Genomic DNA, 14189 nt, shown 5'->3' with positions numbered 1-14189 from the left:
TGTACGCTGCGTTGTAAGGAACTGGCGACAAGAACGTAAAAAGATAGCTCTGTACTTATCGATAGTTAGTCTGATATGAAGTCCTGGTGCGCTGCGTGGGGATTACGTTTCTGACCATACGCAGGTGAGTGTATATGTGCAGCTAAGAATAGGGGTGGTCAGGTGGAAACGCACGGAAAAGGATGGTAAGAGGGTAGCCAAACTAGAAAGAGAATCTCCGAAAAGGCGGGAGCGAATTGTTCGAAGATCAGCGCATCAAAAAATTCATGGTTCATGCTTCATCACCCTCAGTGCGTCTTCATCGTTAACCCTCTTTGTGTTTTGCTTCGTTTCTTTTTTCGGCTTTAGTTTAAAACGCAATCCTAGTGAACGTGGCGATCTCAAAACTCTCATGGATCATCCGTGGATCAAGCAGAGCGAACAGGAGAACGTCGACTTCTCGGGCTGGGTTTGTCAGACTGTCGGAGTGAACGATGCTCAGGCCACGACGCCGCCCGAGTAAAACGCATGAGACGGATGGGCGCCATTTTCAACCGATGGCACAACGGAGCAACGTCAAGCAAGCTCCGTGTTGATACTTTATCGCGGCGGCGCTCGTGCGCAACACAAAAGTAACTACACACGTGATATAAATCTAAATACGTGCGAGCGCTTATATTAGCGTTAACAAACAACAATACCAGTCACAAATGCTTTACTAAAGGATAGTTGGTTGTCGACCGACGAATTTCTTGCTGCAGCTTCGGCCGCGGCGCCTTCCATAAGGCGACTGGGGGGCAATGTTTGCTTTGCAAAAACAAAGAAAAGAAAAACAGAATGAAGAGAAAAGAATGAAGGAAAGAAGAAAAGAGAGGTGCTAAAGGAAAACGCATTCCAAAAAAAATAAAGATTATGATCATGTAGCCATTCTGCTACTTTTCGTCTTGCTTGCACGGCCGGTCAGGGTTACTCTTACAATGCACGGAAGCGTAGATCGGTTGACCAGCAGGACCCGCCGGACAGACATATTGTAGGAGCGAGAAGAGGCATACCTTGAAGAAAGCTTCTCCTATAGTTATTGAGCTTTGTGAACAATAACAATTATAAACAAATGAAATATAGGAAACGAATTTTGTAGCTCTTCTCCCTTCCACCAAATGAGTGTGAATAGCAATTATCGTAGGTTATGCATGAAACGTGCTACCATTAAAAAAACTAGACGAAGAAACACATCAGAAATAAAAAAAAAAGTAACATAAAAAAAACTAACGTAATGGTTGCTTACGTTAACGACAAAACAACTGGTTCTTCTGTTACTTTCTATACTGTATACTCAAAGATAAGGAACAATATGGACGATGAAATTTGGAGTGGATCCTGCGTCACGAGCCTACCCTGTGTTAGTCGCCACTGGATCCAGGACAAGCAAAACCTCAAAATACTGAATCCAGCATGCAAGCAAGACAACCGCCTAAAGCACATTTCATGGTCGCTTGCTCTCTTATACATCGCGACTAGCCTTGATTAAATGCTGATGCCCTAGACTTATTCTAGAAGGGCCAAAACAGTGAGCCCGTTGTTCCCCTACCCACGTTGCCAGGATATTAGCGGGCAGAAGGATAGAAAACAGGACAATGGTGGTGACAGGGCGATGGTGGCAAAAAACGATGAGCTCGTAGCCCAGGGCAGCATACGGTATCGACCGGATCGCCGTCTGACGGTTCATAATACGGCCGAAGCTAATACCGGGCAAGCAAGAACAAAACAATAAGAAAGAATGAAGCAAATTATCATATACTGACTCGACAATTTTTTATCCAAATAGACTCCGAGCAAAAGCACACCATTCCTTTTGTTTTACAGAAACAAAATTATACAAAGAGTGCACGTGTACTTGCTAGATAAGATTGGTTTACAATATGAGCATGGGTATCCGTAGTTCACCAAATCACTTGACTACCAAAATCATTGAGATATAGTCAGAAATAATTTACCGACAATGTTGGCATTGTATCTGTCCTGCTCTGGATTTCACAAGTTCGATTGAGGCTACAAATGATGCTAATAGTAAGGACGGGAGATCGACAAGATTATGCTACACCTACGTTGTTGTGCTAAGGATAACCCTATAAAGCCTTTAACGAATAGTAGCCCAATGGACCCAACTAAACAAATCAGATGCACCAATTACCCTTTGTAATTTCCCACTTAGTCCTGTCGGGTTTAGTACGACATTGACAAACAACGTTTCATTATGGATCATACAATCAACAGTTCTTGCCCTAAGAAGGCGAGGACGAGGTAGGTCAAGGGTGAAATACTTGAAGAGGAGAGGCAGCACCGCCGTGTGCTCCCCTCCACGCCCCCTAGAACAGAATTTTACAGAAACCAACGCTTACGTTTCGAATATGAAATAAGGCCTCACGATGGTCAGTGACGATTGTTGGCTATTACTGATCGTTACCAATTATCTAATGGGTGGTGGGGTGTTTTTTTTGGAACCAAGCACAGACGAACACACGCACATACACACGAAAAAAAATATGCACGTGTCCGACACAAACGTACAATGATGTTGCTCCCGCAATCTCTAATTCTCACCTTAAAGTATATACATATATATATATATATATATTTTGCAAAAAAAAAATCATATATACATATAAACGAGTATGTGTGTGTATGTACACGTTTATATGTATATATAATTTTTATATATAATTATACGTAAATATCTAATATTTACGCGACTTCCTATTTATTATTTTCGGAACTATATATTTATTGTGATTTTCTATCATCACCTCTTCTATATGAAGAGACGAAGATGGGGTCGAGAACGAGAGGAAAATTAAAAGACAGATTGAAAATAAAAAACAAGGTAAAAAAAATACATGATAATAAAAGGAAGGAGCGATTTGTCGGAAATGTGTTAATTTCTGGTGTGATAGTTTCGAGACCGTCTTGTGAGATTATTACGGCACTGTTATCGGTGTGAATTGTTTAATTAGGAACGTGAACATTAGGCAAAATAATCGAAATTTACCACTACCACATACAAATGACAAGCCTATATCTCACATACATCGGATCACTATCCAATAACTTCAGCTTCACTGGAACCCCACCAACTAATACAGGAGCGGACAAATGAAAATGATCGCCACGTGCAGATTTACCCGACAGGAAAGTGAAGAGAACTCTATCTAATTACATTATTCATTTTGCCCTTTGACAAGGTCCGACGGCAAAATCTATATTTGTAAATAAATCGTCTGTGATGAGTACAAATATATCGTTAGAGTTTTTATTGACGATTGTTGATGGCCATTATGTTACCGCAGAGCTATGTAGTAAGAAATTATTTTTGGTACTAACGAAAAAGTCGCGTCTGTGTTTATTAATAGCTTTGAGTTACTGTTAATGGTTATTCTCTGAAGAGGCAAGGGGATTTTTATAGGGGAACCGCTTTCACTAATGGTTGAAGTTGATGCTCAAAGGCTGGTTCATGCAATAGCCTACATTTAACCCGCAGCAGGTTTTCAGGCAATGCATTTGAGTATACAATTAGTAGTCAATGCGTACGGGGTGCATTTGTAACAAAGATAGAATCATTTCTAAGGTCAAATCGTAATTGGGTTATTGTAAAAAAAAATAATGGTAACGTCCCATAGTGGGTCTCACCGTTCTCTTATGTGGAGATCCAAATGTAGATACTATTATGTAGTGTAAAGAGAGATATATTCGACAGTGGCGTTTGCCGCTATATCAGCGAAGCTGATCCCCTTTTTGGAAGGATTGAAACTGTTTTAGCATTATTTTGGATCTTTAGGGAACTTGTACTCGCGCTGAAACCTTCGGAGATCTTTCGGGAAGTCGCTGTTGAGCTCGGCAAATGTCTTGCTTCTCCGTCTCTAGTTTTGTCATATTGTCGATTTCTCGTATCTAAAAGCTGCACTGACTATTGTATGCTGTGCCAAGCCGTAACAAAGAAACGGTTTCCGTAAATTCAATAAGGTATAGGCGTGTAAAATCAATTAGTAAGTAGATAGACTTATGCGTGTTTGGTGAATACCTGTCATATTGTTAATAACTTATATGCTTATTTGCTATATTGATATACACAAAGCAAGAACTGTTTGTTGTACCGAATTTAATAACGATGCAACTCAGCTCAATGACAGAGCAGTTTTGTACATTATGGGGTTTACTTATCGCTTACCATTGTTAAGTTGTTGAGCAACCTTTGCAAAAGACAGTCTCTGCGTCTTCTTTGCTATGCCTAACTAGGAACTCTGCAACTATCGCCTTTCCCAGTATATCATCCTTCCTCAATCCTTGCTTCCGCTGGCCTTTATATGGTCTCCCCTTTGACTGTGCTCTCACTTCCCATTTGTCGCTCAGTCTACGTAAGTCTATGGAGGTAGAAGAATTTACCGACTCGCACAACCTTGCTATAAGGACGATAGCACGCCCGGGCTAGCACGAGTCGTTGTGTGCTGATGTGATCAGTGCATAGGAGCTGGCTGAGCTTGTTGAGGCCTAATGCATTTGGCGAACCAATCCAGCCGGCAGGACACGTTGCATCCGCGTCGTTGCGCTCCTGAGCCCCACCCTCGCTTGCTTGCTAGAAACAACTAAGCAGTCTAGGTATAGCCTACTTCCAGTACCAGTCCTCCTAGTGGCAGAACATAGCACTTTTGTGGTCCTGTGAGCCTTCTGCTTAGCAATAGCCTACCAGCCGGTCGGCTGATTGCTCAGTTCGGTGTACCTAGCTTGCCTCTACTCTTCCTCTAATCTTCTTTTAGTCATCTCACCCCTATCTGCCCTGTACGCTTTACGAAACTATACGTGGTCAAGTTTAGTTACCTAATGGTTAGAAACTATTTAGCAAGAACATCCGGTACTTGGTCTTCTTGACTGCAGAGGATAGTAGCTCCTACGTCTTTTGTGTTGTGCCAGCGCCGTCGAACGGTGGCCAGAAGGGGTCGAAATGAGGGGGACGCGTTTCGCTCATTATTTTGCTTCTCACAGTTTCTGTTCCGTCTCTGCATGGTAACTTCTAGCTCGCGTCACTAGAATCCAATGGCCTTAAGGCTTTTGCTTGCCTACTATTAGCTGCCTGTTCTGCTACCGTAACACTTCACCCAGCTCCGCTGTAACATTGTCGACTGATGGAGCTTATTGGGTCACCATCTAGGTGTTTTTGTGGCATTAAGGCCGTCTTGAGTAATCTTCTGCCATATTATCTCTCTTACCGCCATTACTACGCTGTACAACTTAACGGCATTCGCCTACCATACACACAAAGTATGGCCGAGCTTGTTCTACCCTAGTTCATATTGACACGGTGATAGGAATGACACTTACGGTCTAATATTATTCGTTGAAATGAGCATCGCTCTCTTACAGGTTGCTTGGAGTCTTCTTACTTTATTTGACAACGCTATTACTATGATTGTTATAAAAAATTAAACAATCAGTGAAGTTCACAATCAAGCAATATCTTACAGCAAAGCTAGAGTAGACGCAGCCCATCTAGCCTTGAAAATAATAAACAATTTTATGGAAATTCTGCCCCTTTTTTGCTGCACTAAGCCCGTTTTAAGCTAATCCGATGTTTTGTCGGATACGGTATTATTCCTTATTAATTATTCTGAATAGCCAAGACATCGTTATAGTATCACCTAGTGGTTTTGTCCCTGTGCAGGAGATTATGGTGTGCAGCATAACTGACTGGTATGTTGTACCGCTGGGAACACCAAGCAGTGAATAGCCGTATGTTAGATTATGTCCAATTCATGCGCAAACTGAACTCTAGATATACTCTAGTTACGGAGAACTTTCACTGATAATCAACATTATTGATCTTAAAACAATGAACACCTCTACGTAAACAGCAGAAGAGAGGTCTGCATGATTGTATACGACCGCTGCATCTATTGAGTCTCTATGTTTCGAATCTTACGTGCCGCTAGGCATTTTACCGCCCCGCGCGACATAGATCTGTGCCAGGCTTAGAAGCTAAGTTTCGCCATCAGTGGTAATATTTGAAGTACTAGTTAAAAGCGAAGTGAAAACACACGAGTGATTGTCGACCAAGTGTTTTTTTTATTTGTCTTTCGTTTTCCTCTTTCGTTATCTTCCTTTCATTCTCTCCATACTTTTCCTTTTTTCTGTCGTATATGAAGAAGCAAATGTTGTACACAAGGAGTGAAGGACGATGCACCTGTAGACTGTTTGGCTCGACATTTTTCACACCCTTAGAGCCTATTATTGTCTCAGGCTAGTCCGCGCCTTGAAATTTCCAGCAGGTGTCCGACATTTCCTACTCCACCTTTCTGTTTCGCGCATATATATAGTATCGCTAGCTAAAAGCCCATTGTGTGTTCGTTTCTCTCTTTGTTTATGTATTGTATGTGGTCATTTACAATAGTATATTATTTAATCTAAATACGTCATCGAATTGGACGGCCGTCACGTTCAGGTCACGCTCAGCCCTCGCTTTTTGTTGGTTGTTTCTCTTCAATGACTGACACGTCCTGTTGCGACGGGCGATCGCCTAGCAGACTTCTACCGACTTGCCCTGTCCGTTGTCGTCCACATAGACGGATCGAAAAACGGGCGCACGTTCATCATTCTAATTATTAATCATATTATTATAATAATTTTTGTCATTATAGAGTCTTTCCTTGCCACCAAGGAGACACCACCTGAGCAGACACAATGACTTCTTTCGTTTTCTTTCATCCTGTATCGCCAAGGTTGAGATGGCGCTAGATCGTCACGTCGGAGACACTGCTTGGCATAGCACTTTTTGCAGGCCTGCGCAAGAGTGCGCGATCAGCACGCAAGATGCGTCCCGAATCGATTATTAGTTTTGTTCCAATGAGTAATAATTGTCGGTCATTACCTTAACCAATAGCGTTATGGTCATAAGCGTTCGATAAAGTGCCCCCTCAGAGAAGTGAAATTATCTACATGAACAAGATGCTTCGCCGAAGTCTTAGTTACCTCCACATATACGATACGACATTATTATCATTATTTTTATACGATATATCATCATATTTTATAGCCTTCGATTCCACTGCTTCTGGAACTTCTCGATTGTAGTTAATTCTTTGTAGTTTCAAACAAATCATTTCCGCGGCGGACAGGCAGCCACCCCTGTCTCATCACTAGTTCCATTTGTCGCTTATTGTTTACTTCACGTAGATAATATATATATATATATATATATATATATATATATATATATATATATATAGTGTTCAAAGATCCAAAAGACTTCCTTTTTGGTAATACACTCTGCGCGTGTGTATGTGTGTGTTTAAGTCCATGTGTATAATATTTTCCGTGTCAATTTTCGAGTTTTCGTGTTGTGTGGGCGACGCGGCAGTCATAGGCTGTGAGGAGTTCAACGCCGATGCGAACTCTAGCTTGGAAGTCCTGTGAAAAATGTGCTTAGGTGATGGGTTAATGCAAATGAATGTTGAATTATGCCTTCAATACCTTCAATAATGGCCTTCAATGCCAGCGACCAAAACAGTAGTAGAACGGGGGTGGTATTACGTGCTTGACAAAATATTTACTAGCTTATGTACATACGGATGAGGTATTTGAAAGCCCCAAGTTCATCATTTTTCCAAACGAAATAAAAATCTCAATAATGTTGTCATAATTTGAGCTTATCGATTTCTCATGAGTATATTGTACAAATATTGCTTGACAGAACAATAGATACGCTTGTATGTAAAGAGATGGCATCGAAAAATTCATTTTGCCGTATCAGTCCGCCATGCTACGTCTAGCGCTGTAACCTGTGCCCTGTTTATCACTATTATGTTCCGTTTGTCTAATTGCGCCTGTTGCCATATGACTGTCTTGTCTTTCCTCTTCTTTGTCGTGTCCTGCCTCTCACACCCAGAGTCACCTTGTCCCATTGATTTCCTTTTATTTGCTTTGTTGTTGGTATTGATGCTTTAATGTTTGACCGCATGGCCTTGTCGTCGACAGTTGTTCAAAGATCGCAGGGGATCATGGGCTGTTTAGAATAAGCGTTACGAGTGCTGAGCGTTATTAATCTGAGTATTGTTATTTTTATATTGTTGTTATTATCATTAACTGTTGTTATTGTTCTAGTTGTATTATTGTTGTGGTTGTTGCTGTTGTACTAGACAAAGGTTCAAAGAGGCGCGCGTCCCACCGCTTGGCTTTGTACTGGCACCGTTGGCTTTTCAGCGACTTCCTTTTCAACTCCCATAGCACCGGTACCACCTGTGGGCCATTCGACAGCTCCGTACAAATGATCCCCAAAAAAACACAGCCCTTCTGGCTTCCCACTATTTTTTTCTAGACGAAGAAGAGTGCTTTCTTCGGGACTCTTTGCCGCCTTTTTCGTGTCCGTGGTCATGGTAAACTGCCCTCCAGAGTTCCTATCAGCGTTGTTGCAGCGACAGCACTTCTGTGAGACACGAAGCCTATTTAGGCCTCAGACTCAATGGTAAGACTCCACGTTCTTCTTCCGTCTCATCCGATTTTCGTCTTTGTCAGTCTTCCTTCCCGCCCGTTTTCCTCTAGCAGACTTTCACACCGAGTCATTCATCCAGACAACCCATAAATACAGACCTATTGCAATTAGTCGTTTGTCCGTTCGGTGGCGCTGTTTTCTAAATGTACTGTGTCACGTAACATTTCTACCCTATTTTCAGTTGTTCTCTCTTTGGTCGGAGTTGTTCTGCTTGCCGTTAAATGTCCGTCCGCTTCTTATCCGGTTTACCCCGTCGTACGCCCACTCGCTACTCTGCTTCACAGAGAACATTTCGTTTGCTCATTAATAGGATAAACATTTTCATGGTCATTATCTCAACGTTACTATTACATTGTTATTCAAATTACCCTTAGTAACAATACTACTACTATTACGCTGCAATGATGAATCGCATCTTTTCTATGCAGTCAATGTCAAACAGAATTTATCTCTTATTGTCGCGTTACATTTGTAATGATTTCATATCAATTGGTGCTGGTCTTCCCGCATCTGCTGTTACAGCTGTCGTGTTAGTAGTTGTTGTTGTGTAGTGGCTAATTTTCATCTGATTTTCGGTTGAATCATTGTGGGTCAGTACGCACCTTAGTGCACGTAGCATTTTGACTTCCGTCAGTACGCGATAGCGGCGACGTATCCATTCGACCTCCGCAACGTGTTATCTATAGAGTTTCCTCTTTTCATCGTCGGCTTCGTTTTCCTTTATTGGCCAACACCGTATGAAAAGCGTCTATGCAGTGCCAATATCATTGTGTATGTAACAGGAAGAGCAATATGTCTCGCTATTCACCATGCTCAATACACTCGTACATACACAAAGACTCGTATGTACATTTACGCCATGTTAGTTTCTGTTTCAATCACGTTTCAATAGGATTCACATTCGTTCCCTTTATCTCTCGTATAGTATTATTGTTAATTATCTTGTCAAATTAACGTTTCTTTTTATTTCTGTACATATTATATATATATATATATATATATATATATATATATATATATATAACGTATCAACGTAGGAAGTGTGTACAATCGACACGTTTGAGTGCGCCGCTATGCAGAACTATCTCATTTTTCTTTGTTATTATTGGTATACTGACGATGTATTCATTACTATTCATTTATCATTATCAGAAGCACCATACATAATTTGTTGCTTCGTGTTTGTGTGTCTGTATAGAAGCGCTGGCAGATACCGGCAGCGTTGTTGCTATCACAAGAATGCAAATTTAATATCACAAACTTAACAGATAACCCTCAGTGCCCGCGGGCAAACACCGCGCACATTGTTTAGTTTCTCGTATTTCTTTTTGTCCTCGTAGCCCTTTTTGTTTTTTCTGGCTTTTCATTAACTCATTGGATCTGCTTTGTCTCACCCGATCCTCTCTAGTTCCATATTCAGTTGTTGGCTGTCCGTTTGCTCAGTGATATCCGCCAAATTTAACACTTGAACTAGTGATGTTCCTACATACATATGTGCAGAGACAAGGGCTAACATATTCGCATGATACGACACGAGCGTGGGTTCAGTTTTCACGGAAACCCATTGAGCTCATTACGGTATTTTGTTTATCGTTCTAGAAGTCATTCGCAAAGGCGTTGGACAGTTCTACCGACATCTTGGCAGCTTTCTGGCTACTTGAAATCCGTACCCGGCTCACTAACTAAGCGCGGCACTGGCTGCTTAAATAAGATCGAGTTTGTAACAGCTGAACGAAGCGACCATCTTGTCGCTGAAATTGACCTGCCATGACCTTTATCGTTGCCTATCATAACCAGATGTTTTTCGCTTGAAGAAAAGAGTTGGCAAGAAACGCTAGGATGAATAAGGGTCGTGGTTGTATTTATTATGGTTGGAGTGATGGTAAGTAGAGTCATCAAATTGGGTATAAGTTTTGTGAGCTTGCGACCTTCCCTCTGCCGCCATTTTTCTTTTCTTCTTCTTTTCTTGCCGGTCGATAGTAGCATTTAACGACGCCGTATTGTTACCGATTCTGTTACTAGTGAACCTAAAAGAGAGCAGCGGACGCTTGCCGGAACGCGTCGAAATTGAGCACGTTATAGACAATGGCACCGCATATAGCCAGAACATAAAATATTATCACCAGCCAGCAGGCCAACTGCTCCCGTAGCTTCCGTTCGTAGCTTCTGACGACAACGCAACCGACTGATACGCCGAAGGCAACCCCGACAAATGGTCCGAGAAAGGCGAGTATCAGCCCGTCCGGTTCCGAAACGCGGTCAAACAGTGCAAACCCAAAGTCGATGGAGCTGAGGAGAAACACGAGTGTGATCCGTAGGAAGAATTTCGACAGGCCGAACTCTGATAGCGCGTCGTGATTCAACAGAATGTTGGCGAGATGAGCGCTCAACAGCGCATACACTGGACATGAGGCTCCGACCAGAAACGCCGTTGGGTCAACTACAGAGCAGAACACTGATCCTGTAAGTGAATGACAACGATACATAAGTCGGGGAGACAGGAGATTAGTGAGAAAATATACAATACAACATGTGAATGCGGAAACGCGGTCGTCCCTCCCACACATACAGACAAACAGAGAGACAGGTAGACGGTGTGCCCATTCAGCTAACAACATCTAGTGGTTTCCCCTAGCAGCTAGCGTATCAAAGGATGCATATACACGCGGGCCGTATCTGCCACATTACGAAACCCAATCGAAGGCGGTGCAGGTAAAAGAATGAGAGAAGTCTCTCTAAATGCAAACTGGCAAAAGGCCTGCATAAGATAAGATGCGTCTAGCATAAGCCAGGTCACACTAGGCTACACGACGTCTGGCAGTGCGGGATGCACAGGTGCGGGTAGTGCGGGAGGAGTTCCCTAATTGAACCTTATGGGGCTCTGGAGGCACTCTGGTGACGACGAGCTTAGCAGATGGCCCAAAGAGCTTACCAGCCAAATACGCAGCAGCAGCGGTGCTAACAGTGCGTGTACGGTTGAGCAGTACGACCACTGGCATCTCGTATGGTTGTACGCAAGGCACAAGCACGCGAATGCTACGTTCCCTTTTTAGCAGCTACAAGCTCTGTTGCCCTGTTTAGATGATGACGTCTACGTACTTGTACTCGCTGGTTTCCCCTTATCATTCTGTTTTGCAAAGCTTACCTGACTACCAGGCTTCGCAGGAAAACAGGCCAGCTCTCACATCTCCTGAGCCATGAAATCTTGGCTTGATCTTGATTTAAAGGCGGAGCAGGCTAAGCTAACTTGGCATGGTCTAGGACGGGAGCTAGAATGCACCAGAGATCTAGCTGCTCTTTGATATAGCGTAACTCACGCAAAGCTAAAAAAAAAAATACTTCTATAGCCTTCTCCTAAATGACGTTAGCTAAGCAACGCATGTCACGCTAAAGTGCCTATGATATGAATATGATAGTATAATTAAATCCATAAGACTGTTCTTGTTTACGAATAGTAGGATAGTAAAGCATATGGTAACAAATAAGATGTCTGTGCTATCGGTAAAATGCGAGACGAAGTATATACTAAGAGATTTGCGATCAATTGTGAAAGCATTTGTTTATAGGACAAGTTTGCCGGTGTCGAGATGAATGCTCAAGAATCTAATTAGGAGATCAGTAAACCAAAACTTACTTGCTACCCCCCACTCTACAGCATGATCAAGTTTTTAGAATTAGGTATTCGATTGACTGCTAAAAGCCAAATCTAGACTATAACGTTGCTTTGGATGCCTTTGTCTCGATAAACCGAAACAGATTAGTCCCGTTCGTGATAAGCTTAATTTGCCTAAGAGGTTATATAATATTTAGTAGCATTATTCTGTAAATAGATTGCGCAAAACCTCGCATATCCTGATGTTCCTAACTCTACATTTGCAACACAACTGCTCTTGCTTACCTGCTATTACAGCAGCAATGTATACAAAACCAATACGCCATGACCCATGCAGCATCTCGAGCGGTAGCCCGACGAACAGCTGGATGACGATGTTGAAACCGAGGTGTAACCAGCCATTGTGCACCAAAAAGTATGAAAAATACCTCCATATCTCAAACTTGTATCCTGGATTAAATATAAATATGGATTGAGCGGGAATGGGCGTTGAGAGCCCAGCAGGTCCAACCGTCAGCGAGTAGTACGTGAACAAGGCGATCTGCAAAGAAAGAAATAAGAGGTCGGCAAAAGAGGACAACGCATCAGAACGACAGGCAGAAGGAAGAGACCATGAACCATAGAAACCAGAAACAGAGAGACCTGAGCAAGTGGAGCAGCGTTAGTGCCTGTTATAAATAGGCAGGCAAGCGAAAAATGGGGTTCAGTTCCAAGTCTCCCCCTGCAAAGCGACGCGAGTTGAGTGAGCACGCTATTTCTTTTCTGTCGTAGAAGAGGAAAGACACATATTCCCACAGACGCATCCATACAACAAGCAGTATAAACTCGGGAGAAAAACATCGCCCGAAGACGCTACTCTCGCTGTGCTTGTGCTTAACAACCAAAACCATCATATCTTGGCGGTTGTATCCACCGCAGCAGATCGGTGGGGCGGAGGAGGCGACCGGCAAATCAGTGTTCCGGAGCGCGCAATTACGCAGCGATGAGATCTTTGTCATTCTCCTACACGCCCCCCAGAACACACGGAAAACCAAACGAAGACGCATCGACATCGTCAGTCATATAGATCTTCCGACTCAAAAATAGGCGAGGGAAACTGCAAATTTAGAGGCCTAAAGGAGTGAAAGTGTCGCATCGCTTCCGTGAAGTGTTACCTGGCTGGAAGTCGGTCGTTTAGGTGGGCTATAGCAATGAAGCTAGGCTCTATCGGTGAAACGCTGGCAGGCTGAGAGAAAGGACGTCAGAGGGGCTGTTAGCGACGAGCGGCCAGTTGATAGAACAAGCTATGGAAGGCAATAGAAAACGTCTATGGCATAGAAGAAAAGGAGGAGCAAGGATTCGGTTAGTAAGGCGGGACCACACAGCAGGAAATACAGAGGCAGGAACGAAAGCGGCAAGCGATTAGAACCGTAATCGTGCACAACAGTGTGTGTGTGTGTGTGCTGTAGAGGGACATGTAGTAGTTTGAGGCGATAACAAAAGGATGTCGTAGGAACAAGGGGTCGGGGGTGCGTCGTGCGACCCATGGTGAAAATGAAGCATTCAGCTAGGATTGGCTGGGGTGGGAGGAGTAAATGTAGAGAAGAGAAACCTTCACGATAGTTAAAAAGAGCATAAAGACAGTGGAATGGGCGTGGATGCTAGCTATTCCACAGGGTGAGCTAGTGAGCCCGGGAGGGTCGCTAGGTCGAAGCAAAACGTATGATGAAGCAAAGTGGGGTACTGAGAGAAACAACGTATAGGAAAAAAAGGAAAGTGGATAAAAAAAAGGAGCCCAAATGCCACCTCACGGCTGCTGCTGCACTGAATGGACGTTTTGCTGTTTTTGATGCCACGTGTTGCTGTGCTAGAACAGTACGCTACGCACCGCACAGCGTTAGTAAGGGTATGGTTCAAATGAAAGTGTGCATGTAAACTAGGGAGCGGGCGAATGCGAACAAAATGGGGTCGGGTTCCGCCCCTTTGTAGAATCCGAAAACAGCGAGCAACGTCAAAATCGGACATGTAAAGGAATACAAGAAGGGAGTAAGCAAGCACTCCATAGAACGGTAGCAAAAAAGCAAG

General features: G+C 43.0%; 2 protein-coding genes across 15 annotated transcripts in view; one reads left to right on the top strand and one right to left on the bottom strand.

Annotated features, from left to right (window-relative positions):
• Positions 1 to 14189, top strand: part of LOC111248407 (dual specificity mitogen-activated protein kinase kinase 1-like) — a 56712-nt gene that overhangs the window by 38369 nt on the left and 4154 nt on the right. The window contains exons 6-7 of one of the 3 annotated variants that reach the window (XR_015322647.1): positions 349 to 611; positions 1319 to 3272. Coding sequence is in view for 1 of the 3 variants with exons in the window: in XM_022800716.2 (XP_022656451.1) it covers positions 349 to 502 (154 nt within the window). In the remaining 2 variants the exon portion in view is untranslated. Of the gene's footprint in view, positions 1 to 348; positions 3273 to 14189 lie in introns of those variants that run through there. The other 2 variants (XR_015322648.1, XM_022800716.2) reach the window with 2 other exon arrangements.
• LOC111248406 (uncharacterized) overlaps positions 6068 to 14189 on the bottom strand; it is a 75188-nt gene continuing 67066 nt past the window's right edge. For all 12 annotated transcript variants that reach the window (XM_022800713.2, XM_086982192.1, XM_022800708.2 and 9 more), the window contains 2 exons: positions 12411 to 12666; positions 6068 to 10973 (listed from right to left, as the gene is read on the bottom strand). In XM_022800713.2, coding sequence (XP_022656448.1) covers positions 10540 to 10973; positions 12411 to 12666 — 690 coding nt within the window. In that variant the 3' untranslated portion in view covers positions 6068 to 10539. The remainder of the gene's footprint in view (positions 10974 to 12410; positions 12667 to 14189) is intronic.

This window comes from Varroa destructor, unplaced genomic scaffold (genome assembly GCF_002443255.2).
Source record: "Varroa destructor unplaced genomic scaffold, Vdes_3.0 BEIS01000003.1, whole genome shotgun sequence".
Classification (NCBI taxonomy): Eukaryota; Metazoa; Arthropoda; class Arachnida; order Mesostigmata; family Varroidae; genus Varroa; species Varroa destructor.
The sequence above is the reverse complement of the archived record's forward strand: the minus strand, read 5'-3'. Positions and strand labels throughout refer to the sequence as shown.